Source organism: Corvus cornix, chromosome 2 (assembly GCF_000738735.6).
Source record: "Corvus cornix cornix isolate S_Up_H32 chromosome 2, ASM73873v5, whole genome shotgun sequence".
Lineage (NCBI taxonomy): Eukaryota > Metazoa > Chordata > Aves > Passeriformes > Corvidae > Corvus > Corvus cornix.
Genome location: NC_046333.1, coordinates 45,324,473 through 45,349,842, shown reverse-complemented (window position 1 = coordinate 45,349,842; position 25,370 = coordinate 45,324,473). Strand labels below are relative to the sequence as shown.

At 35.7% G+C, this 25,370-nt stretch overlaps 1 protein-coding gene across 5 annotated transcripts in view; it reads left to right on the top strand.

The window, feature by feature from the left end:
- Positions 1–25,370, top strand: part of TAX1BP1 (Tax1 binding protein 1) — a 55,989-nt gene that overhangs the window by 24,104 nt on the left and 6,515 nt on the right. For 2 of the 5 annotated variants that reach the window (XM_039548998.1, XM_039548999.1), the window contains 11 exons: positions 8,604–8,752; positions 8,891–8,981; positions 10,223–10,408; positions 13,598–13,825; positions 15,172–15,318; positions 16,529–16,622; positions 17,922–18,040; positions 19,243–19,368; positions 21,211–21,282; positions 23,689–23,863; positions 24,200–24,348. In XM_039548998.1, the coding sequence (XP_039404932.1) occupies positions 8,604–8,752; positions 8,891–8,981; positions 10,223–10,408; positions 13,598–13,825; positions 15,172–15,318; positions 16,529–16,622; positions 17,922–18,040; positions 19,243–19,368; positions 21,211–21,282; positions 23,689–23,863; positions 24,200–24,348 (1,536 nt within the window). The remainder of the gene's footprint in view (positions 1–8,603; positions 8,753–8,890; positions 8,982–10,222; positions 10,409–13,597; positions 13,826–15,171; positions 15,319–16,528; positions 16,623–17,921; positions 18,041–19,242; positions 19,369–21,210; positions 21,283–23,688; positions 23,864–24,199; positions 24,349–25,370) is intronic. The other 3 variants (XM_039549000.1, XM_039549001.1, XM_039549002.1) reach the window with 3 other exon arrangements.

Here is a 25,370-nt window from a genome sequence, read left to right as displayed (position 1 = left end):
GTGGGATGTGAATAGTTGTTAGTGGCAATAAACATAAGCAATGCATTAACTTGGATGTTTTTATATAAGACTACAGGGGATAATCTTTGAAGTGATAAGTAATCAGAATGTATTTGTATTTTCTGTAACAGCAGAACCTTCACAGGTACTTAGTGTGAGCCAGGTTGTTATGGCTTGGCTTACGGGTTTTTTGCCTTTGAGTGGTTGTTTTAACTAAGTATTATGGGGGCTTTTTATTTTCTTCTTTTATTTCTAGTTCTCTTTTTTTCATATGCATGTGAATTTTTAGTTATGCGCTACAAACTTTGAATGCATAAATAGGTAAAAAATGGAATTCATGAATTTAAAATTTGTATTTTTAAAAATCTTTAATTAGGAAAAGGTTTAACTATTTGGAATTCTATTTTCAAAATCTTCTAGTATACTTTAGAGCATATTGGACTAATGAACAACAATTAATAAAACAAAATAGCCCGTATAAGAAAATATAATTATTGTATATACTAGATATCATTACCTTTGTAGTTTAAGACAGCTATAATAGAAATCTATTTCTGTTCAAAGTAAAGTTACGTTGAACCTGTGTGCAATCTCTTAACAGCATACTTTTCTTTTTGTTTGTTTTTGCAAGTACTTCCATCAGGAAGTGCACAATATATTTCTGCTTGTGCAAAAAGCTCTCAAAAAACCCATAGTAGTACAAAGCACTGTGTTTAAAAAGCAGTAATTGCACGTGCTAAGGAAGTGGATGTGTCTGTTACAGACACATGTATTCAATTCTAATTGAGTGCAGAGCTCTTGGCAACTAATGTTTGCTTATTACATATGTATTGTGATAAGGGAGCCCTGGAGTTATGAACCCCTGCATACATAATACTCGTCACTTTACCTAATTTTGAAAAACCTTAGTTTCTTCAGAGAAAATAATATGGTTATCTGAGCTCTTGTGTTTTGTCTTTCGATCAAATCCATTGTTAAGCTACATTGTATTTTTGTAATTGAACAGAATGGGGATAGTGTGGTTAGGGGTTGTAGTTCATAAGTTACTTTGCTGTGGTGCAGTATAACAAATAGAAGGTGGAGAAGCTCCAAGTTCCTAATACGAAAATCATTCCTTAAAAACCAGTTCTCTTAAAAAATCCTCTTTTATTCATATGCCTTTAGACTACTTTCTTCTTTTTGGTATGGATTTTTATCAGTCCTTTATTTTCAGAAATAGCTCAGAAGTAGTTTGGATCATTGAGAAATGCTTCTGTAGAAGCATTGCTTTCTTGAAATAGACAGGATAATTGTTGACACGACAATGCCACAGCTATATCCTAATTAGTGCTTCCCTCCTACTCTTGATTAAATGACCTCTCTTCACACCTAGTTACACTTAAGAGAATTTTGGGCAGTGGAACTATTGTTTTCTCAGTGCGCTTTTTGTCTAGTTGGGGTGTTTTGTAAGTGGTTAGGGAAAATATTAGGAAGAGATAAGCTAAAAGTAGATCAGTCTTTTAAGAAAAGGATTAAAGAATCTATTCAGGTGTAATACAATCAGTGCTCCTTGAAGCTTGACTGTTGGGCTCTATGCATGTTTTCAAGTATTGAAAAGATTCCCATTTTTTTGAGTTTTAAAAATAGGTGTTTGTGGCACTTGAAATTAATGGCCACAGCAGACTACTGATTTTGGTTTGCAAAGGTGCCCTTGCTGTTCAAGAGATAAACAGTTTTGTGTTGCCTTCTTACAAGGTAGCCATGTCATTTCCTACCAAAGGTAGGAGGAATAAATGCACTCAAGACATAAAGTCATAATGTGCTATTAGAGTTCTTGAAATACATCTTCTTGTAACACGTTACTCTACTCTGAGTCACTACTTGTCCCTAAAGGCTTTTGGGTTTTTAGATTTGGTTAATTTTTTAGTGCTTTATCAATTTGTATTCAACATACGAATGATTCTGCGGACAACATTTTCTCTTGTTGTCGTTGCCAGCATCACAGAAAAAAAAAATATTTGCAAGACAAACAGCTTGGCATTAGTTGGTGTTTGCTCTCACAAGGAACACTCTCTCCAGCCCCACTTTTTTAGTGTGTACTTATGGTTTATTACCATTAAGTTGTGTTAATAACCGCACCCTTCCAAAGCTTGAGATATTGTAAGATGAGGGACAAATTCAGTCTGTATTTCTTTTAGGTTGATCTTTTCCTCTTATCTAAGGCCTGCTTAATGCAGTATGTTCTGACAAGATCAGTTTAGAGAGGGCGTAAGTGGCCTTTCCTTTTCCTGCCCCAGCATGAACACTCTCTTTAGTCTTCTGAAAAGGGCTATATTTTCAGTTAGAGGAAAACATAGTATTCCTTTGCAGCAGTTTTCATGTCAGTTAAACTGTTCCTACTTTTTTTTTTTCCCCCAGATGACATTAAAATAGTTCTTACTGAGTGTGAAGATTTAACTTAATCTGTTACTACTCTGTGTGGGAATTCAGAGTAAATGTGAAATTACTGGAAATGTTTCAGAAATGTCACATCTTCTTCTTACAACCTTCTGTTAGTGTTTCCAAGTTAATATGTTTTTACTAGGGTGATGTTCCCTGGTAGCCTACTTTTATTTAGGATCATGCTGTATATACACCTTGCAACTCTAGAAATAGAACACTGTTAAAATAATGATGTAGCTGCACACTATGATTATTTTGCTTAAGAAGAAGACACATTATACATGATTACCAGAACTGTTTCAGGTTGCTTGTAATATTTCAACTTTTCCTTTGGTTTGCTTTTGTAAACTGGTACATAATCAGTGTGTTGAATAACATTAGTATGCTGCTTTTATCTGAATATATTTTGCTTTTTAAAAAATTGAAGGAAACAAACTTTTTAAAAAGGAAATGGAACAAAAGCTTAGTATGTTTTTATTTAGAAAACAATAATAGAAATATTTTTAATCTCTATCTTAGACATTAGGAATATAAAATGTATACAGCTTTGTACATAACAAGAAGGAATACTTTTTAGTCTTTGTGTTCGCTGTTTTGTGTATGCTTAAACTGTGTGTAAGGTCTGTGGCACTTGCCTGCTGTTTTAAGATTCAATATTACTGTGCTGAAGAAGAGAAACGTGCAGCAGTCATTGTGTGTCTTTTCGTTGGTCATTCCTCTGATACTCTGCAGCCATTCAATTTTGTGAACACTGTTTTTGTGCTTTTGTAGAGAGCAGAGCTTGCAAAAGATGCTTTTGCAGTCATTGGTCTCCCTCTAGTGGGAAGAGAGCACTTCTGACCTGATTACTTTAACGTGACAGTGGTGACAAGTCTTACTCCTGTGGCAGTAGTTTCTGTCTACGTTTAGCTTGAGTCAGAAGCAACAGATTTGCAGAGTGCCTGTTCATCCTTTGATCTTGCGAACATTTGAGTAGTGTTTCTGTTATGATGCTGGCATAAACTGAGGCAGGAGTGAATTTACTGACTTGATACACTTGTTCTTTCATGCTTTTTGTAAATTTAGTTTACCATTTAACTTTATAAAAGTGGGCTTATTCATCTATCTGATGGGGAATTTTAACAAGACATCCATGTAAATTCACATTCTGCTGACAGGTTCTACCTGCACAGTAGCTTTATTTATTGGAGAATTTTATTCAAATATCAGAGATTAATTTAAGTTGGCTTTTGGTGCCATTTTATAAGGAGAGTTTCTCTGTTTAGAAAGCGAAAAAACACTGTTGTGCAGTGTGATATGTCAGCAGTACCAGTGCCTAGTTCAGCCTGTGTGCAGAGAAGTGAATCAAGTGTTTCTTCAGTGTCTCTTTAGACCAGGCTCTGTTCATACGGTTCATGTGTGCTGCATGTGTGAAAATCTGATGGTCAGGAAGATGCATTGTTTTAGGAAAAAAACCCCCCAAAATTAAGTGACAACAAGCCGTCCAAAAGGCAAAAACCCAAACAGCAACCAAAAAACTGCCCCCCAGCCCAAAAAGCAAACCTCCCCCCAGCTTCATTTAATTTTAGACACAAATTAAGTACTCAGATTTGCTCAGGTTGGCACCAGCAATTACAGCACCCTTGGGTACTATAAACATCATATGAAGAGAAAACCCTGTTTTATGGGGGGTTTTTTTGACTGTTCTGTGTATGAGTATTTCTTAAACTGGGCACTTGAAAATTATTTCAATGGAAAATTAAAGGGTAACTAGAGATATTCTATAATTCAGTTAAGTATTCATGAAAATGACTTCACCAAATCAATAGCTTATAGTGAAATTACAACATGTTTTAAGAATTAACATTCTGACATATAAATACATGTTGCAAAATCATAGCATGTGTAAATGCTTCAGCTGCCTTCTGCAAAAACTTGCATGTTTGTAATCTTCATGACAGTAATTGATTGATTGATGTAACTTAGATGAACTCTTACGGAGTTAGACCTTAGTTTTGTAGTTTTGATCTCTTTAACAATACTAGTTGAAGAATTAACAGTTAAAGTACTACCACTGTGATATCTTAGGTTTTCAAAATAGACTGACTGCAGTGTTTTTTAGAGCAATATTTCTATAACAAGTCATAGTCACAAGGATAAAAGCTTAATGTTACTGAGTTTATTTGGAATTGGTTTGCTGTTTTATTTTACTGAATGCTTAAATTTTTTTAGGAAGAAAAATTACGACTTGAGATTTGCTTTCAGATGTTTCAGGTCCTGTGTTATGTGCAGACTCAGGTTTTGCAGTGGCTGCAGTGGTGCTATGTTGTGTTCATCATTTATCCTCAGAGGTCCTTTAAACAGAATATGATGTCAGCCAAGTGTTTCACATGATTCTGTTGGAGCTGCTGTGATGTCAGTGAGATAAAGAAAAGGCTCCTGCAGATAATTCATCTAAACCCCCTAAATTCTCTGTAGGATATCAAGCATAGTGGTTCCTCTGACATTAAATTACATACAGATAAATCAATCCAGCTGAAAGATGGTGCTGCTTTTTTTTTTTTTTCTTTTTTGTTTTTAAGTAGATTGCCTTGTATTTAGTGATTTGACCTCTTCAGTGTGAGCTGCATGGCTCATTTTTAACTTTTCATCCTTCTTCATTACAGTGTATGCATTCTCTAAAAAGTAAAAAAAGGCTGCAGATACTAGCCATTAATCAAAGGTGAATGCTTTAGGTGTGGGATGACTTTGAAAAGGCTGGTAGGGAGCTCTGCATGTTATGGAAAGGGGAGATGAAGCATAAAAAGCCATGCTGCCCATTGCCGTACTGCAAGGTGGCACGTCTGGAAATAGTCTTGGGTTGTGTTTTTCAAGTATTCTGTCTGCTGGATCTCTTTTTGTGTTTGAAAAATGCGTTGTATGTGCTGATTCATAGGAAGGGATGTCTGTACCATTTTGCTTCCATTAACCAGACTCTGTTTAGCAATGTTTTACTGCTGTTTTAAAAATCCATTAGAAGTAAGAAATATGTGGGGAGAGCGTGTTGTTCTTCCTTGTTGAATGTATGGATTTTGCCATGATTTTCTCTTACAAAAATGAGAATTTAGAAACATTGTAGCTATTCCATTCTCAAATGAAAGATTATTAGTCCTTTTGCAGTAAGAATTTATTTATGGAATGGATTTTAAATGTGTTTAAAGGATGACTCCAGGCATGATCTTTGCATATCCTTTAGGTAGAGCTTATAATAGCTTTATGAGGACAGTGTTACATGGAATTACAATAAAATTATTTTTGAAATAATCAGTCTTAAATCTTCTGCCATTTTAGAATAGCAGTAAAGATTTTGGAACTCCCATATTTCTTCATGTTCCCTATCTGAAGGTACATCAAGATTTTCAAAGTGTAATTTAGATTCTAGGGAAATTCACTTGACAACTCATTGAATTTTTGTTGTTTCATTTTACTAGCGAGACTCCTAGTAGTTACAGGAATTTTTGTTTTGATAACTTCTTGTTTTGCAGCAGTAAAGCTGACTTAAGTAATTTCTGGTTTCTTATTCTTGACCCTTGGTGCAGTTTTCTTCCCACTCCCACCCTTATGGCTGTTGCAGCTCTAGGGAAGGAGATGGGGGAGCTGCATTTATAACTGGATTAAAAATAACCTAAAATTGTTGGGTGTTTTTAAACCAGTTCATTAAAATGATTCATGCTCTTGCTGTGCTTTTTTTATTCCTCTGTTAAGAAGGTGGAAGAAAATATATAATATTGGTAGATGTATCAGATAAGATAAATGAATTAAAGCAATTATTACAGAAAGTAATTACCTTTTTTGTAAGAGTCGTTGTACATTTAGTTGATGTGTTTATTATATTCTTCCCCTTCAGACTCCTTCTAAACACAGTTGACTTTACCTGTAAAATAGTCTAAGAGCACTCATTTTAAATTTTACAGGCTCTGAAACCACTGTAACCAGTGTATGGGACTAGGATTGCTACATCTAAATTGAATTGCTAAGAATTCTGTAAAATAACAAGTTGTCTCTAAAAATTAATCCTTTTTTTTTTCTTTAAAAACTGTAGGCTTTAGTTGTATCTAAACAAGTTTATTAGGTGAGAATCTGTTAAGTATGGAACTTTTACATTTTAGTACCATGTCCCTTTAGAATAACTAGCAAAGCAGCATCAATTGTAATGCTGTTTGTGGAGTGAATTTTTTTCAGGCTATTAATTCCTTTTAATATATGTTACCTTTGGCAGCCTGTTTGAACTGTTTGTACAGTTTATATATATAATGTATCAGATTAAATTCTTTTGAAGGCACTTGGGTTACAACAGTTACAGTTATACCAAAGTGGTGTTTAGAGAAAACACAGATATGCATTGAAATAGACTTTTTACTATGCTAGGCTTTCAAAACAGGGGCAAGTAATTAGTCTCCACTGCACTAGGGGAGGACAAGCAGTTACAGAGTGTGGTGTTGCTGCTGGTTATATAACAAGTTTTACTTGGAATACTGACTTTAATTAAAATATCCTGCCCTCATTACACCAAGTACGTATATTTTTGGTTGTAGGAAACTGATAGGTCTTCAGAAATAAAGACCTTAAGAAAGTTGTGGGTTATCTTCTCCAATGATGTTTTTTTAAAAAAGATGGCACATTCATGATCCCTTTAAATTCTTTTTTATATTAAGACATAAGAAAGCCATTTGGAGTTTAAATAGTTGTAATGTATTAGTTCTCTTCTTTTATATAGCCTATATAACAAAAACAAGAATCTACTTTACATGCTGGTTTAGTGTGTAGCAAGTGAACGAGTCATCAGATACATCTGCCACTCCTCAGTTCAATACTACCTACCCCTCCATGCAAAGAAAATCATAATGCTCAAACTTCTGTTTAGTTGCTTGTAAAAGTGGAGCTTAATTATACTTGTGAACAGTGTATCTTGACAATTAATGACTAAAACCAGTCCTCATTATATTTTATTGTACTTAAAACATTGTTAGTTAGGTTGGAATTCGGCCAGTAGGGGTTCTTCGTAAAGTCTGGCTGATGTGTTTCTCTTGATGGAACAGTACAGTCTTGTTATTTCAGGGCATTGAGCTTTGTTTAAAAATGAATAGATGAAGTAGTGCTTTAATCTCCCAAATCTAGAGCAGAAAGACAACTTGTACCTTAGTATCTACACAAACACTTTTAAGTCATGCTGTAGTTAGCTATGTTGGTCAGTGTGTCTTGACCTTGTTTTACACTTTGATTCGTATCACTGTCATGGTTGATAATAAGCTGAGCTTTATCGTACTTTGATATCAGAAAAAGTGGCATATTATCTCAGTGTGTGTGATCTACTTTAGTGTTACTTATTTATTTTTTCCAAAAAATAGTTATATGGGAAAAAAACCCATTTTCAGGGTTATTTAAGACAGCCTGACTTTAAATGGCCGTTTTGCTGTGGTGGAGATGGCATTCAGCTGTCCACTGCCTTAGAACAGTATGGACATTGCTATAATTAGGTAATGAATGGAATGTTTAAAGTGGTTTCCCATCTTGTATTTGTCAAGTTTTCTGACAAAGGAATCCATTTTGACTATTGTCATCATCCTCTGTCTCAGCTTCCAATATCCAAGACATAAATCCTACAATGGTTGCATCAGCTTCCTTGAGCTATGTGAGATCTTCTATATGTTCTAGCTAGGAGAATGTCATGTAGTAACCAGCTCTAAATCAGAGTTTTGTTTTGTTTTGTTTCTCCTTTTGCCTGCAGTTGTCTTTACTGTGTTTTGCTACAGTGGTGTAACTGTCTGGAAAAATGCAAGCTCTTCTTCTTTTTAAGTAAAAGCAAGTACAAAGAGAAACAAATTTCTTTGTTTTCTAAGCTAGATAGTCAGTGGTTTGTGTGCCGAAAGGAAATAGGCAAAAGATAGGAAATAATGTGTTTATCCTGTACTCTGAAGTCTTTGGTAGGCTCTGAGTAACTGAATGGTTGCTCCAAAACAAACTCCTTATTGACCCCTTATTAATAGATGAACTGTGCATAGCAATATTCAGTAGATATTTATGTATACTTGAAATGGGCTTGTTATACATTTTAAGGAAGAGAATAAATCTAATGGCCATATTTTGGCATTAATTCAAATAGCATGTTTTACTTCTGAAGAATCACATTTTTAAATGACGTCTATTTGCAATTTTTTTCAAAGGATAATATTCAGACATCAGAAGCTTTTAAAAGGGAAAATAATGATTTAAAGAAGAAGCATGAGGAGGCTGCTTCAAAAGTTCTCCAGCTTGAAGAAGATATCATGACTGTTACTCAGAAAGCCATTGCAAAAGAAACTGAGTTAGACAGGTACTTAGTCTTTTTGTTCCTTACGTTCCTTATTTTACTTTTTTTCCCCAAAGGTGTTTTTTTAGACTAACAGTTTTTAATATATGCATGGATTTTCTATATTAATAGTTCTGTACCAATACTTTTTCAATATTTTAGTCTGAAGGACAAACTGAAGAAAGTGATGCTTGAGAAGGAGCAACTTGAATGTGTGTTAAAGACAGAAAAGGATGAAAAAGAACTTTATAAGGTAACTTTATTACTTGTACCTGTATACACTGGAATGAAGTGGTTTGAAATAAAAGTAATAATGTTTTATGGAGAAGTCTAATAAATTGAATTTGTTAAGGAAAAAAGGAAATGGGTAACTTCTGTGAACATATCTTTAAGATAGTTATAGATGTTCTCATATAAAAATGAATGAGGAAAACAGCATCTGAATTCAGCCATGGTATAAAAAGGTCTATAAGAAGGAGAATGAACCACCAATTTGTTAAAGCTCAGACATAGTAACAAAAAATAATAGATTCTAGTGAGAAAATTCCTTAGTTATACAGTGCATCACCCAGTAACTGATCATCTTTAACACACTTTTTCATAACTAAAATACTTCTTAGTCATGTAAATTCTCTCTCCAGACTTTTTTTTCTAAATCCCTCTTCTTGAGCCTTGTGTAGCTTTACTGAGAAGCTTTAGTGGGTTCTGTATTGCATTTGTTTTTACTAGCATAGCTGATTTCTTTTGCTGGTATTGAAAGACACCCATATATAGAAAAAAAATACACTGCTGGCCCCCCTCCGCTCAAAGTAGAAAAAACTTTATATGCTAAAATAATGAAATCCTTAGGTTGTGTGAAACAGATCAAGTGTATTTAAAAGATTATTTTTGTTCCTAGGAAAATGTCATTATGTGATAGGCAGTATTAGATACACAACAGAGGTTCTAAAAGCATCTTTTACAAGCATGGAATCCCTTTGTAAATAATCAACACAAATCTTCTGGTCTGAGTGGGAAATACTTGAGTGCAGGAGCTGGTCTGCATTATTGTAGGCAGATTTGTTAAAAGTAGTTTGCTGTCGTTGGATATTGCTGTAGACCTGTTTGTTTAGATGACTGTGGGCAGATACTACTAGAAGTTTTATTTCTCTTTAGTTTTCTTCAAGTCATTTCTCTTTTACTTGTCCTTAGTTGTCTAGCATTTGTGAAGAGGGGAGTGAGTCCTGAACGGCTTAATTTGATGTGGAGAGAAATTAGGGCTTTAACTTCTAGCTGTAGATTGGAGCTGTTGTTAGGTGACCATGCTGAAAGAATTCCAGCCAGAAAGATTGGGCTGAAAGGCAGTGACAATATCAAATGTTTAATTTTTCTCTTTACCCCTTCTAATCTGCCTCAAGTTAGAGTAAGTTAGAATTCAGTGAGCACGTAAATAGACAGGTGAACAGTAGTTCTCCTAACGTGGAAGAAGTTTGACGTGTTTTAGCATCATTGCAGATACACTTGAAGAATACAGAAATAGAAAACACCAAACTAGTAAAAGAAATCCAGACGTTTAAGAATTTGGATGCAAACAAAGAAAGCATGATATCGTATTATAAAGAGGAGGTTGGCAGATTACAGCTATTAATAGCTGAAAAAGAAAATATGAAGAAAGCTTTTTTGCACTCCTCATCCAACAAGGTAAGCACTACTAATATAATTGGTCTGATGTGAATAAACGTATCTAATGTTGTATGTGCTTGACAAGAGAAAGGAAGTTGAAGAAATCACCAGGGTGTACGCTAAGAGGCAGGAGGATTATGATGTTCTCTGTAGATGCAGAAAATGATGAAAAGACTGAGATCTGTTCTAGTTTTGCGCCTTTTGAGCTTGTTGAGGTCTTACATAATGAACTGAGATTAACTATGTGTGAAAAGGTAATTTCTGAGTTCAGTAAAAGTGGTGTGCTCCTGAGTTGCTTCTGGCTTCACAAAAAAGGAAAGGAGGTTGAGGAGAAAGTTTGTAATGTAGTTGTGTTGAGACTGTAGAGGGTGATGGAGAAGAAAAGAGGAGACATGAAGTGGTTGCTGAAGGACTTGTTAGGTGAATGTAGTGTCAAGCTACAGTGCTGACTGAGAACTTGCGCAGTAGGGTTTCGAAGGAAGAGGTGACTTACTATGCCCTGTGGTAGCATTGTGGTTAGCAAGCAGTGTGGTGTAATAGGAGAGTGAAATTGCTGAAGAACTCGTATTTATGTTGTCCGTGGTCCACATGGGGTTATTTCAGGCTTAGTTCTAGTCGGGTATTATGGATGCATATATTGGGTTTGTGTGGGTTTTGGTAGCGGAGTGGCCTCTGTGAGAAGCTGCCAGAAGCTTCCTGTGAGAGAGCCAATATCAGCCAATGCCTGACAGAGCCAGTGCCAGCAGGCGCCAAGACGGACCCACCACTGGCCAAGGCTCAGCCTGTGGGTGATGGTGGTAGCGCCTCTGGGGTAACAGATTTAAGGAAGGGTATTGGAGAGGGGGAAACTCTGTGAGAGGAATTGCAGCTGGAGAGAAGAGTGAGAACATGAGAGAGACAGAACTCTGCAGCCATCAGGGTCAGTGAAGGAGGGGAAAAGGTTCCAGGTGCTGGAGCAGAGATTCCTGTGCAGGCCATCGTGAAGACCCTGGTGAGACAAGGCTGCCCCCTGCAGCCCATGGAGGTTAACAGTGAAGCAGACATCCACCCGTAGCCTGTGGAGGACCCCATGCCAGAGAAGGTAGATGTGCCTGAAGGAAGCTGTGACCCTGTGGGAAGCCTGCACTGGAGCAGGTTTGCTGGCAGGACCTGTGACCCCACAGGGGACCTGTGCTGGAGTTCTCCGTTCCTGAAGGACTGCACCCCATGCATGGGATCCTACACTGGAGAAGTTCATGCAGAACGTGTTGGAGAAGTTTGTAGAATAGTGTCTCCCGTGGGAGGGACCCCATACTGAAGCAGAGGAAGAGAGTGAGGAGTCCTCCCCCTGAGGAGGAAGGAGCAGCAGAGACAATGTGTGATGAACTGACTGCAGCCTCCATTCCCCATCCTGGCTATGCTGCTGAAGGAGGGGAGGTAGAGAATCTGGGAGTAAAGTTGAACCTGGAAAGAGGAAGGGGTTGGGGGCTGGATGTGTTAATACTTGGTTTTATTTCTCTTTATCCTATTCTGATTTGACTGGCAACAAATTAGATTAATTTTCCCCTCAAGTTGAGTCTGGTTTTGCCCATGACAGTCAGTAATTGCTAAGTGATCTCTCCCTGTCCTCATCACGACGCACAAGCCTTTTGTTATATTCTCCCCCTTGTCCAGTTGAGGAGGGGAGTGGTGGAGTGGCTTTGGTGGGCACCTGGCATCCAGCCAGGGTAAACCTACAATAGAATAACCATTAGGTGTTCTTTCCTGATACCTCATCATCCTGTTCCATTTCATCCAAAAGGAATGCAGTTTCTGTGCCCTGAGATTGTTCTCAGATCTACAGTGTGATAGGCAGTAATGAAATTGACTGGGAGTTTTGCTTTAAAAATTTGCTCTTGATCCAAATTAGAGAGTCAGTTTAGATACAGCCTTTGAGGCCAGCATAGAAAGGTCAGATTATGCAGGCACCTTTCTTGTGTATTTTGCCAGTCTTCTCACAGAAAAGCAACTTGGATCTCAAAAGACTAGAAATTGTTTTAAAGTAATATGAGTTATGAATATAATATTTAAGTGGAAAAGTAGTGCTGTTGAGAATGGAAAATCTTACTTTAGTCTCTCTTGTGCTGTTTTGTTTCTGAATGTGTTAAACTACTACTGTGTTTTATTTTGAAGGGAGTGGGTATGTGTCAGTACTGAAGCAACCTAATATTCGTGTCATTTATTAATCTTAAAGTGCTTGTGAGGTTTCTGGTGGGATCATTAATAGTTTTATCTCACACTGTGAAACTGTTACTGAAATATGTAACCAATGCATCATGTGCTGTAAAAATAGCTAGGAGACAGGACTTCAGGGCATCTACTAGTCTATCCATCTTCATAAATGGTTACAAAATGCATTAGTATTCCTCTGGATTTGTTAAGTGGTATTTAAAAAATTAACAAATAATGGACTAGAGATAGCTGAATTTATGTCTGGACTCAAGAATAAGACATGATTATGCCATCAGGGAGCCCAGAGGCTATATAATACTTTATATAGTAGCTTTTTTATTTAAAAAAATTGATTTTAAAATTATTTTTTGTAATCCTGGCCTTCTCTGAGGAATGAGAGGCTGGTAGTTCAGCTTGGTCAGTTGGCTCTTGGGTTGCCCTATGGTGCTGCAGCAGTGCTTAGTGCTACATGCTGCATCTTGTTCTTCATTATTGTTTGTTCTCTCTTCCCTCTGGAAAGCTTGTTGTGCAAGATCTTGGGAAACAGAGGTCTGAGAAAAACGTCCCAAAGCTGCTTTATAGTGTTTTACATCAACCAGTTGTAGGCACTGTAAAACTTCTTGCTCTCTTGTTACCTTCAGTGTGTTTCTGTAGGATGGACTTTGGTTTTGATGCTGGAGTTCTACAGTGATAAGAACAGAGGTGTGGAAAACAGACTTTTTTTGGTCATATGTTTAAAACTGAAGCTGAAATTCCAACAAAAATCCAGAATAGAGAAAATAATTATATTTAAGTTTGCCTTTATTTTATAGTGAAATAAGTTTGCACATCATCATTGGCAAAGAAGACAAGTGGGGAAAATGGTACTTGTGTACTGACTTCTTGATTTAGTAGTTTTGCTAAAGCCACCAGGAAAACTTGGTTTTTCTTTCAGATGTTTCTAATCCCTATACCAGCCTTTATTTAAGCTTTGAATTAAAAAATGATGAATTCTCTTCCATCTCTTCTCTTTCCTAGGATGAGGCAAGTATTTTGAAAGAGCAGCTTCGAAAAGCTGAAGATCAGATTCAGGCTAGCAAACAAGAAGCTGTTTTAATGTCAAAGGAGCTGAGTGATGCAGTAAATGTGCGGGATAAGACAATGGCAGATCTTCACAGTGCACGTCTGGAAAATGAAAAATTTAAAAAGCAACTTGCTGAAGCTTTAGCTGAACTTATAAAAATCACGACTTTGAAAAATGAACAGGTAAATTGTCAGTATTTAGTATTGAAGTCTATCTGTATTTATAAAATCTGTATTTATAAAATCTGTCAGAGCTGGCTTTACTGAAGATGGGGAATAAAAATAGGTTTCTGGATGATTAGTGCAAATAATTATCAAATTCTCTTTCAGCGTTCAATATACTACCTTAAATCAAGTGCATGTTACCTGATTTGGAGGTTTAGTAAGAAAGGAGATTTCTGCTATTACTCACATCTACTACCCACATTATTTTCACGGAATAATGCAGTATTTATCTGTGTTATTTTGAATCCTGTCCCTGTCTTAATTCTGTCAAGTGAGCCACAATAGCATTAAAAATTAATTCAAATAAGAAAATTTATTGGTAGAAACTTGGGTTGTTTTATAATGTTCTTTCCTCATCAGTAGATTCTCTCTGAATTCTTAAAAATCCTTCCAGTATTTGTGATCCAAATTGATTTGCTTTAAGTACTTACAAGTATAAAAATATTAATGTAATGGAAACTGTCTTGACCTTAGTCTTGGATAATAATATAGTGAGCAAATATATGTTTCATCATTTTGATTTAAGGGAGCTTTATACTGGGTCTTCTGTGACTGCAACTGTACTGGATTAATTTGCTACTAGGATTACTGTAATGGTGTAACTGAAGAAAATATATTGAGCTGAACAGCAATTAAAATAGTACTGTAAATAAAAAATGAATGTTACAACACCCAAAAGAAATATTTAAAATATCAAAGAATTGCATGTTTTTTCCCTAAGAGTTTCAATTGTATACAATGTGTTTTGAAATGCATCATAAAAGAAGTGGCAAATCATGTGAATGACTCAAGTTACCAGAAAGTATCTGACCATGTCCTGTGTCTAGTTGCCAGATGTGGTTTGTGTAGCTTGTGTGTCAGTGTTGTGGCTCAATGGAACCACTCCCAGGTGAAATACAGTGAGTGTGAGGGAATACAGTTGTGGACTGTGCACTTTTGCTGCGTGGCCATACTTGTCTATAGGATAGCTGGAACACCCCCTGGAAGGTGTTCAGACTTTTCCTGTATGTTCAGGCTTTAGATACACATTAATCAGCCCATAAAATAAGAATCTCCTTTACCTGCCTCTGGTATTATACCAGTGACTGTTTGCATCCCACAGTGTGTCCTGCTTGGAATGAAGTTCAGCACAGATTCTGCCTCTCTCTGTGCTCTACTGCTTGCTCTATTCCTTTCCTTCCCACAAAGAAAATAGGAGCTTCAGTACTTACATGGAGCATTATGCTTTTTTAATTGAAAAAAGGCTTTTTGGGAAATAGTGGTATTTGAACAAAAGGGAGAAAAATTTCTTCTTTTTTTTAAAGGAAGCTTCAAATGCAGTGGAGCAGGAACTGCGCAGAGAAGTTGAAGATCTGAAGCTTCGCCTACAAATGGCTGCTGACCATTACAAGGAAAAATTCAAAGAATGTCAAAAACTTCAAAAACAAGTAAACAAGTTTACAGAACAGGCAGTAAGTAGAATGGGATAAATTGCACTTGCTTTTTTGGTAGCATTTCATCAACAATTTAATTTCATTCTGTGAAAACTAATGCTTTTGAAAAGGATTAAAATGTGTGGTAAGCAGTGATTCTACCATTTTCTTTCACAAACCTAAATTATGTCTGTGATTCTTTTTAGATAGTTGTCCAAACCAAGCAAAGAATTTATAGTAGCTGATGTTATGTACAAGCCTGATAGACTTCGGATGAACCTATAAGCATTACACTGTTCAAGGAAGAATTTGAAACTGAAGCTGGGAAAATCCATAATTACTGCCCCTATCCAGTACCACCACAAAAAAGCCCAACAAAAAACCCCAAGCCCAAAAGCGGGGGAAATAGAGAACTTGAAGTAGGATTTAAAGGCGAAGTGGGAAAGAAGTTTCCGCAACACAGTATGGAGTTGTATTCCATACGTATTTTGTAATCTTACCACTCTTCCAAGATCTGTTTCATAAATAAATGAATCTTTTTCAGTGATGATACAAGTCTTAGGCCACCTAGTAACTGAACCTGTCAGCCATTTTTAAACAGATTTGAGAGCAGAGTTCTTCAGAATTTTGTAAAAATTGGAGTTGGAGAGGAGCTCGAAGAGGGAAAAGGCCTATGTGCAATGGCAAGATGTGCAAATATGAATTCTTAAGAAAACCAGACTTAAGTATTTCTCTTATCCACAGAACATTGCATAAAAAAGTCATCTTTTCATCCAGAAGGTCAGTGGTGAATGAGGTGTCATATCAGAACATCTATGGCTTTTCCTTAAAAATCTTCCACATCTTTGGCAATGTTGTACATCTTACAGCAAACACCAGATTTCATTGCTTTCACTCCAGAAGTCCAGCAGACATTCCTAAAACAGACTCTATTTTTCTAATGGAGTATTAGAATTAATTAATTTAAATGTAACTGATTCTCTAGAAAATGAGATTTTTCTAATAATTTGCTTAGAAATTACTCTTTCTAGGGAAAAAGACCTTCATCAAGTAAGGTGATAAAAATCATAGTCTGAAGCAATTTCAGTGTTAGTACAATTAAACGTTTTTGCATATTTATTATTACCTACTGTTTAAATGAGCAGTTCTGTCTAGTCCAATTTTGGAGCAAATGATAGTGCAAGATACATTACTTTGTGCTTTGGCTTTCATTTAATCAAGTACCAAAACAAAATTTCTTTTCACAAAGAAAACTGCAGGGCATCAACAGAAACTGACAGATGCATCTAACATTGAGACAGCTACTGCCATCCTTACAGACAAAAAGTTGTCTGCATCTCCAGGTACCAACAATTTAAATTTTGTCTGTCTTTATAAGCCTGAAAGTGTTGTCTATGTGAAGTAGTCACTAATAGTATTTTTAGTATAAAGTAGGTGGACTTGTTCTGTTTAATTAAAGCATTAATTAGAGATGTGAAGACTGATCTAAATATTTTGTCTCTTACCAAGTGGTAACATTCATAAATAAATTCATGTATCAATTTAGTTGCTATTTACTAATGTCAGTAGAACTGAACTCTTGAATTTCTGCTTTATGGTTAACAGAGATGGTTTTGCCAAGCTAATAAACAGTTTATTAAAAAAACCTTACTCAAATTTTCAAATTGAGTATAATAGCACAGTAATTTTGCAGTCAAGTTATGATGACCATCCACTATAACATTCTACTGTAAAATCAAATCTGCTGAAAAGTTCTGATTATGTGATTGGAAGGTCAAGTCAGCTGACTATTTTCATGAATTATAGGCAGTAGTGGTTTATTAGAAAATGTTTATAATTATTGTGAACTATTAAGTTACTGCAAAAATAATATTCTCAAACTTCAATATGTAATAAGTTAAAACTAAAGAAGAAACCCTTCACTATGAGGCTGGTGAGGCATTGGAACAGGCTTCCCAAAGGAGTTACGAATGCCCCATGCCTTGGGGTGCTCAAGGCCAGGTTGGATGGAGCTCTGAGCAACCTGGTCTAGTGGAAGGTGTCCCTGCCCATGGCAGGGGGATTGGAGCTGGAGGGTCTTTAAGGTCCCTTCCAACCCAAACCATTTTGTGACTTTTTTATTCAGTTTAAATTGATAAATGCCCATAAATGCTGAATAGTTTTCTCTGTGTTACTTTATAATTGACAGATTCTTGTTATATGTAAAGACCATCGGGTGTAATTTCTGTCGGTTTCCTCCTGTCTATGGTAAATACAAGTGTTTCTTAAAACATACAATCCCAGCAAGCTCAGCGATAGTGTGTGATGAAGTAGTTTGCTGAGGTACTTCATGTTTTTATGTGAGAATAGAATATTTAGAATGATAGCACACATATTCTGGTGTTTACTTGGTTTTCTTTCTTGGGAGAGTACTACATGTGTGTGTATTTATGTTCATCTTCAGCATGTGACAGAACTGAACACAGATGTGCCACTATGGTTGCTGATCTTACATAGCACATAATGCTGATTGCTTCTGGTTTGGATAACATGGAGCGCTCTGTTTTTGATGCACTCTCAAATCTGGGCTGTCATCTCTTATACAAACTTTATTTATGGAACAAAAAAAATCAATGTTCTTGTTTTTTCTTCAATGTTCACAGTTAGCCCCATTTCATCTGACATAGTTTCGGAATCCGTGGTAAAGGAGCAAGTGCGTGAAATGAATAAAGAGATTGCTGAGAAAACAGAGAAGTATAAGAAATGCAAGCAAATGTTGGCTGTAAGTAAACAGCTGCTTCGGAAAGCTGAACAAAAAGTAGCTTTAGGTGCTAAGCCTTAAAAACACAAGGCCTACCCAGCTGAGTTGCCTTCATTTTTTGTGTGATACAGTCTGATTATGGTAGAAGTCTTAACATTAGAAAACACTCTTTTGTTCAGTCAGCTCTTGACTGTGTACGGTTTTAGAGGGTTCAGATAAGGAAGACCAAGATACAGTAAAACAAATGTGCACATGCTTGAGGTTTTAAATACTTTTCTGTTCTTACATTAAGTATAATTGCTTTTATAAATCAAGTACAGCAGGTTGCTGTAAGCCAGCTGATGTTTGGTACAAGTGTGGCAGTGTTGATCTGGTACGCTGTCCTAAGCGTAGCAACTTCCCCTACCTGCCTGTCATGGCTTTTGCAGTGCTTTCACACCTGAGTGGGTGCTGCCAACTAGCTTGGGCTCAGTCACACATAAAGGTGTTTATTTGGTTGTCTCGACCAAAGTTGGCACTGGTAGTGCTGTAGCCACAGTAGTGATGCTCTTTAAATATTAGTACCTGTCAGTCATAACTTGACTTTCATTTAACCAGTTTGGATGTGTGGATGATGATGGAGTATTACATCAGTGGCACTGGTGTAAAGCTGACAACAGTTTAAGAAATCCTTTCTGAGTGTTGTCTTGTCTGTCTTAATTTTGTTTCTTTTATTTATCACAGTGATACTGTTCTAATAGTTTTTCCAGGATGTAATAACTGTCCTATAATTCTGCTCATAACCCTGTCCATGGAGAGCCTGCACTGGCTTCTGCTGGCTGTTTATTCCATAGTGATTTTTGAAGAAAGCTTTGCCTTTGACCTTCTGTATGAAAGATACTTAGGTTATAAAAATCACTTGAGGAAAAGTTTTGTATTGAAGTGAGATACTTGAAAGAATAATCATTGTTAGTAGTATTAGGGTACAAAGAAACTTGAAGCTGTTAAACTAAAGAGGAATATCAGCTTGTTGAAAACTCAAGGAAAGAAATGCCTCTTGAACATCATTTATGCAGTGTTCTGTGGTCCTGACCTCTTCAAAGTCTTGAGTCAGGCTTGGAGAAGCCATTTGTAAATGATCTCGTTTCAAAAGAATGGAGTTTAACACAGTGACATTGTTGGGGGTGGGAGGGAAAATCTCATAAGATTGTAAATATTTCATGCCGTGGTATAAACTGCTTTAGGATGAGAAGATGAAATGCAGTGTTTATGCTGATGAACTAGCTAAACTGGAGCTGAAGTGGAAAGAACAAGTGAAAATCAACGAGGGTATAAAATTACAGCTGGCAGCAATGGAGGATCAGTATAAAGTAAGTTACAGGTTTTGTTTATGACAATGACTCGTTACGTGTTCTTAACATGGTTGCTTATTTCTGATGGTTCAAGTAATGAAGAGCTTTAATAGGGAAAGTGCACTAAATATATTTTTGCTGTAAATAGAAATTCTGCACTTGAAGAAACAATACAGTCTTGTAATGCTTCTTTTAAAGTAAGAGAGGTTTGCTAAGATCTACTACCAGCTGGCTATCAGTCTTTTAATACTGTGGATTTAGACAAACCCCTAAGTGATGTAATCTTGTATTATGGGAAAAAAGGGCAAGGGATTTCTAATTTCCTGCTGTTTGCTGTAATACTAACAGGAAGATTGATTGGTGTGTTTGTCTAAAATCTTCATACTGCATATTGCATTACTAGTATAGTAATGTCTAATGCATTTTATCTGAAGTCAGTAGAGAGGAGTGATCCATTGTTTTTAAAATCATGCAAGAATTTAATTTGGAGAACCTCAGGTATAGTCTTGGTAGAGTGACATTCACCAGAAAGTCAAGCGTAATGGGCAGCTTTAGCTTACAAGGGGGCCTTAATCTTTGAGGTTATGTGATAGTAATGCTTATGTTGAATTAGCTTCTTAGGTCAGTAGGGGTGAGATAAGAGCAACAAATGTCCAATGAGACTAGCTTTTCTGCTGGTTCTCAGTCTAATGGTGATAATGCAGTTGACTCTGTCAACTCTGTTGCCTCTGTCAACAACCTCTGCCTGTTTTTGCCCATTGTGATGAAAAATGATTAAACTGAACTGTGACTGTATTGATTCTACTAGGACCCCCTTTTTATTGGTAATTACAGCAATTTTTCTTTATAAAATCCTGAATTACTCTACAGTTTATTTTAGCACTCCATAGGCCATCTTTTTCCGACACTTTCTGAAGCTCTAATTTCAATTTTATAAAATGCATGACTCTTTCCAGTTTATTTTACTAATTAGCAGTGATCAGTTGCCATGCATAATTTAATGTGAAAAAAGTTTAACTTCTCAACAGCAGATGTAACAAATAATTGGTTCAACAATTGAAAGCATTTTGCTGGCAATTAGAAAATTACTGTCTTTCAGGAGGGTGCAGGTGGTAGAGAAAAAGTGAGTTGTTCTTCCCAGTCAGGAGATTTTGCTCCATTGACCTAAACTAGGAGAAGGAATTTCGGAACTGAAAAAAAAAAGATAAGCAGTTATGCCAAGCCTTGAGTTTAGATATTAGAAAAACAGGGGAAGGGGCAGTCTTTAAAGGAACCAGAATACAAATAAAATAGTCCTTTGTAGAGAGAGATTATTTAAATCATCATTTTGAAGGCAGGAAGAATTGTGTAATGTGTCAGTTGCACCTCCTCCCAGAGCACCCAATAGAGACACAAGGTAGATGTTTGTGAAACAAATTAAATGTCTTTGAGGCAGGAGTAGCTTTTGGTTCTCTCAAGTTCTGTGGTGGGACAGAAACAATGCCAGGAGATTTCTTCAAAAACAATGAGATGAGGCTTGCAAACCTTCCGGTGTGTCTGGGCAGTGGTGCCCCTCCTGCCATTGGTGGCACTGATACTACTCCTCATTTCTAACATAGAATTTTATACCATTCCACAACTGTTTACTGAAAACTGGCAAGAAAAGGCTGCTAGTGTACTGCTGTTGTCCAGCAGATAAAACTTCATGAGAGTTGTTGGGTTGGAGTTTTAGTAGCACTACGTGCTGCATGTAACTGTAGTAGACAAAACTGTTTTCATCTGAAAGATTAAGTTAATCAGGAACTTTGTTTTCACAATGTAACATGCAGGGAAATAGTTTCCATTCACTAATGCAAGAATCTTAATCTTCTTTTCATATAGATTCAGCTGGCAGAAAAAGAGAGACGAATAAAGGACCTGGCATCACAGTTGGAACTCTTGACCAGTGAGAAGGTATTGTCAAAAATTTTGGAATATTAATGCTAATGTAGAAGTACCTCTGATGTATTATATGGCAATTAATCAAAGCTAGGTTTTACTGAAAAGTGAAATAATAAAGTGTCTTTATTACATTCAGATAGTACTGCATGATACTGTGCAAAGTTAGGATTTTTCTTTGAAACTTTATTTGATAACTTTACAATTCCAGTATAGATACAATTCCAGAAGAGATACTTAGTAAAATCAGGCATTTTAATACTGAGAAACCGAAACAAAACTAAACTTTCAGATTAAGCTAGTTAATTTTTTGGGTGAAATTCTCGATTGTCAAATAGTTGGTATTTAATTTATCTTCTTTTTAAACCAAGGATATAATTTTTAATAGATCTCTCAAATTTTTCTAGTTCAAAAGAAATCAAATTAAAATTTGAGTTTTGGTGAGGCTAGTTTAGGTGGAGGGAGTAATTTTAAACACCACACATAAGAACAACTACTGTAATAATAATAATAATGTATGAAGCTTATAAAATTTTTAAACTTTGTCTACCAAATTTATAGATATTTACATTACATACAGAAGAATCAAAGTGCCTTGCTAGACTGGAATCACGATTTAATAGTTTATCAGTGCTTGTTTATAAATGTCACCAAGCATAGCTTGCTAAAAATGTTCATTTGCTGTCTCTTCAAAACTATAAAACTACAAAATCACTTTTTTTCCTATTTTATTTACATACTTAGATAGCCTTTGATATTTTTCTAGGTGTTTTTTTTAATCAGTCTCTACCCTTGCTGTCCAACTTCTGGCTAAGGCTGTTTTGCAGTACCTCTTTACCCTCAGGTTTATTTACATTCTGTTTTAATTGTATGTAATATGAAAATTAAAGTAGTAATGCTACTGCCTCTTGTTTTGAACTGCTTCTGTATTCCAGAAGAAGTCAGTTTTAAAAAGGAAAATCTTAGATTTCATTGCTAATTAATTGTTCCTGCTTTGTATTGAGTAAAGATGAATTACTTAGATTTTACACACGCACTAAAACATGCAATCCTAGTTTTTTAATCCTACCTGTTTTAATCACATGTTCCTTTCAGTTTATAAATCTAAAGTAACACTGGCATAGCTTTATATTGTATCTAGAGGAGGGATGCCATCCACTATATGAGGTCTTTTTGCATTTGAGTAGTGTTTTGTTTTCAGGGTAGTTATTGATTTTTGCATTTTTCTCTTCAAGAGGTTAATCTGAAGTTCACCTGTTTGCAAGAAAAAAATATTGAATTGTTCCTTTTAGTAGCAGACTTTTTATTTCTTATGGAGTTGAACTGGTAATTGAAGCTTTGGTTTTACGTTTCAATTTAAAGTCTTTTGGGGAAAAGATACACTTCAGTCTTTGAGGGTTTTATTAATATCAGCAAATATTAAACATGAACCCAGAGAACCCAGAAGAAAATACTAATCAGAAAGAACATTATTGGAAAGCATGTCTCCCTTAACAGTCCCTATTTTTTAATTATTGTTTTCATATTTACGTCTCAGAATTTTTTGCTTGGTTCTGAATTTAAATGGCATATGTCTTTTGATAGTCTTGGCATACTGCTCTCTATCCCTTAACCCACTTTGTTGAGTGGAATTATGAGAAAGATTTTTATTGGGATAAGTTACAGCTGGTGCATTGACCACACTTAAGTCACTTTAATTAGTGTCTTTTAACATATATACTGGCTTAGAGTTTTAATGGTTTCTAAGTTATAAAACCCCTTTATAGTTTGTAATTACCATCATAAGTATGGTTGATATGTAAGAATCTAGAATTTTAAGTATATTAATTTTTTGAAGAGTTCTGAGCATTTTCGATACAAATATTTGCTGTTAAATATCAGAAGGGATCCAGTGCTATGTATTTACTAGTTCTCTAAGAGTCTGCCACTCAGGGATTCATGTGGAATTATGTCAAGTATGTACCAAGATGTGCTCCACATACTAAAATGCTACATTCTTGAATGGTATGGTATGATATGAAAAAAAGAATTATTTTATTTTTAATTGTAACTTAAAAAAATTTTTCTCACTGCGTATTATCTTCAGTTGTTATTGTTAATCTACCCATTTTTACTGATTGAGCTAATTTATCTTCATTGTAAAAAAAATGCAGATACTTGAAAAACATGGCAGTTCTGTTTATGTAATTAGAACTAACTGACAACAAACCAAGAAAAAATAGTGTCTCTTTAAAAGATCTTCTTTGTATTTTCTTTTCTTCATTGACTGTTTTTGGTGTTTTGGTATACTTGGCATAAGATCAAAATGAAATGACAGTAGGAAGGTTAGCAATTTTTTCTTTTAAAAACATGTTTCATAAACATTTCAAATTTTGCTAGGGCTCCATAGGTTAATTACATTTCGAACTCTGCATAATTTAGGAACTTGGCAGGACACCAGGAGATCAAGCTGGAAGGATGATGGAAGGACAGACTTCACAGCAGACATTACATTTTCGCAACCCATATTCAGAGGAAAATGGACCGGTTCCTGCAGTGCCAAGCAGACTACCAGTATTGCAATATGGAAACCCTTATGCAATTCAGGAAAGAAGAGGTAAGTAAATTTCACACTCCCCCAATATAATTTCTCTCTCGCTGTTTCAAAAGCAATGCTTCATTTTATTCAGGTTAAGTACCAACAGCCTTCAGACTGGTTTACAGAGCCTTTTCTGACTGATGAACATCAGTAAAGGGCCTTTATTTTATGATGAGAGTCAGTAAGGTAAATAAAGTTTTAAACACCTCTGGAGGAAGCTGATTCTCTCCTATTGTTTTATATAATCTAAACCGAAAATGTGTTTAACTCTTGATTTTTAAAGGTAAGGTAGCACATTTGTAATCTCAAAATACAAACTACTGAACGAAGATGTCCTAATTAATTTTTCTTCAGATGGAGCAGATGGTGCTTTTAATCCTGATGAGATCCAAAGACCACCTGTTAGAAGTTCCTTTTGGGAGCTAGAAGACAATGTCGTGTGTAGCCAGCCTTCACGCAATCTCAGTCGGCCTGATGGTTTAGAAGATCCTGAGGATGGCAATGCAAGTTACTTTTCTTATTATTTATTTTCTTTTATACATTTACTGATGAGTTACCAAGAGTTTCACATAGGTTTTCCATATCTGATAGGCCTGATTTATTGTTATGTAAATTTGCAATTGATTTTTCTTTTCCCTGAAACATTTTTTGGTGAATTTTGCTTGCTTTGAAGGAGAAAACCCTGCATATCTATTGATGTTAATATACTTGTTCCCCTAATCTCTTGAGTTACTGTCAGCTTGTTTTGGTATTAGGACACTAGCTTCTTAATCTTTTTAAGTATTAAAGTAAAAAAAACCCCAGGTAATCTCAACTCATGATTTTTCTCTCCTGTGTGGTAGAATGAGAGCTCAAAATGTAGCCACATCTCACTCATTTTATAATAGCAATGTAGGAACTTAAGTGGAACAGAACAAATAAAAATATAAAGGATTCAGATACCAGTATTTTCAGTTAAATGCTAACTGTAAATTGGTATCCTACTAGATACATTATTCTAATATATTAATCTTTCATTCTGTCTTCTGCAAATGTGCATTTATTAATTTCCATTTTGAATGCTTTTTGCTGTTGGACATGTATTTGGAAGAGCTTAATTGACTGTTACTAAAGCTGATTAAACTGAAAGGGATACAATTCCACTGATTTTTTTTTTTTTTTTTTGGGCTTTGTATGTTTCAAGTTTCTGGTTAGCTTTTCTTTTTAGTACAGTTAACTTGCACATTCTGGTATAAAAAAATGGCTTCTGTAATAAATTGGACTGTATGTCTTCATTTGAACAGGAACAGACCTATTACTCTTCTTTATTCCAAGTACTCTTGCACCTTCAAAAATATTAAACAAGAAATACCTTTCTGCAAAGTATTGTGCTCTTTGCAAGTACAATGGTATCATGACCTGTTTCTCATTTAGTCTAGTTTGCCACATTTAATTGCTATTAACCTTTGCAGAAACTGATCAGTGTTCAGACAGGCATGATTTTAGCCCTGGTGCTCAGCACCTATAATGGAGAAAAATGTATTTC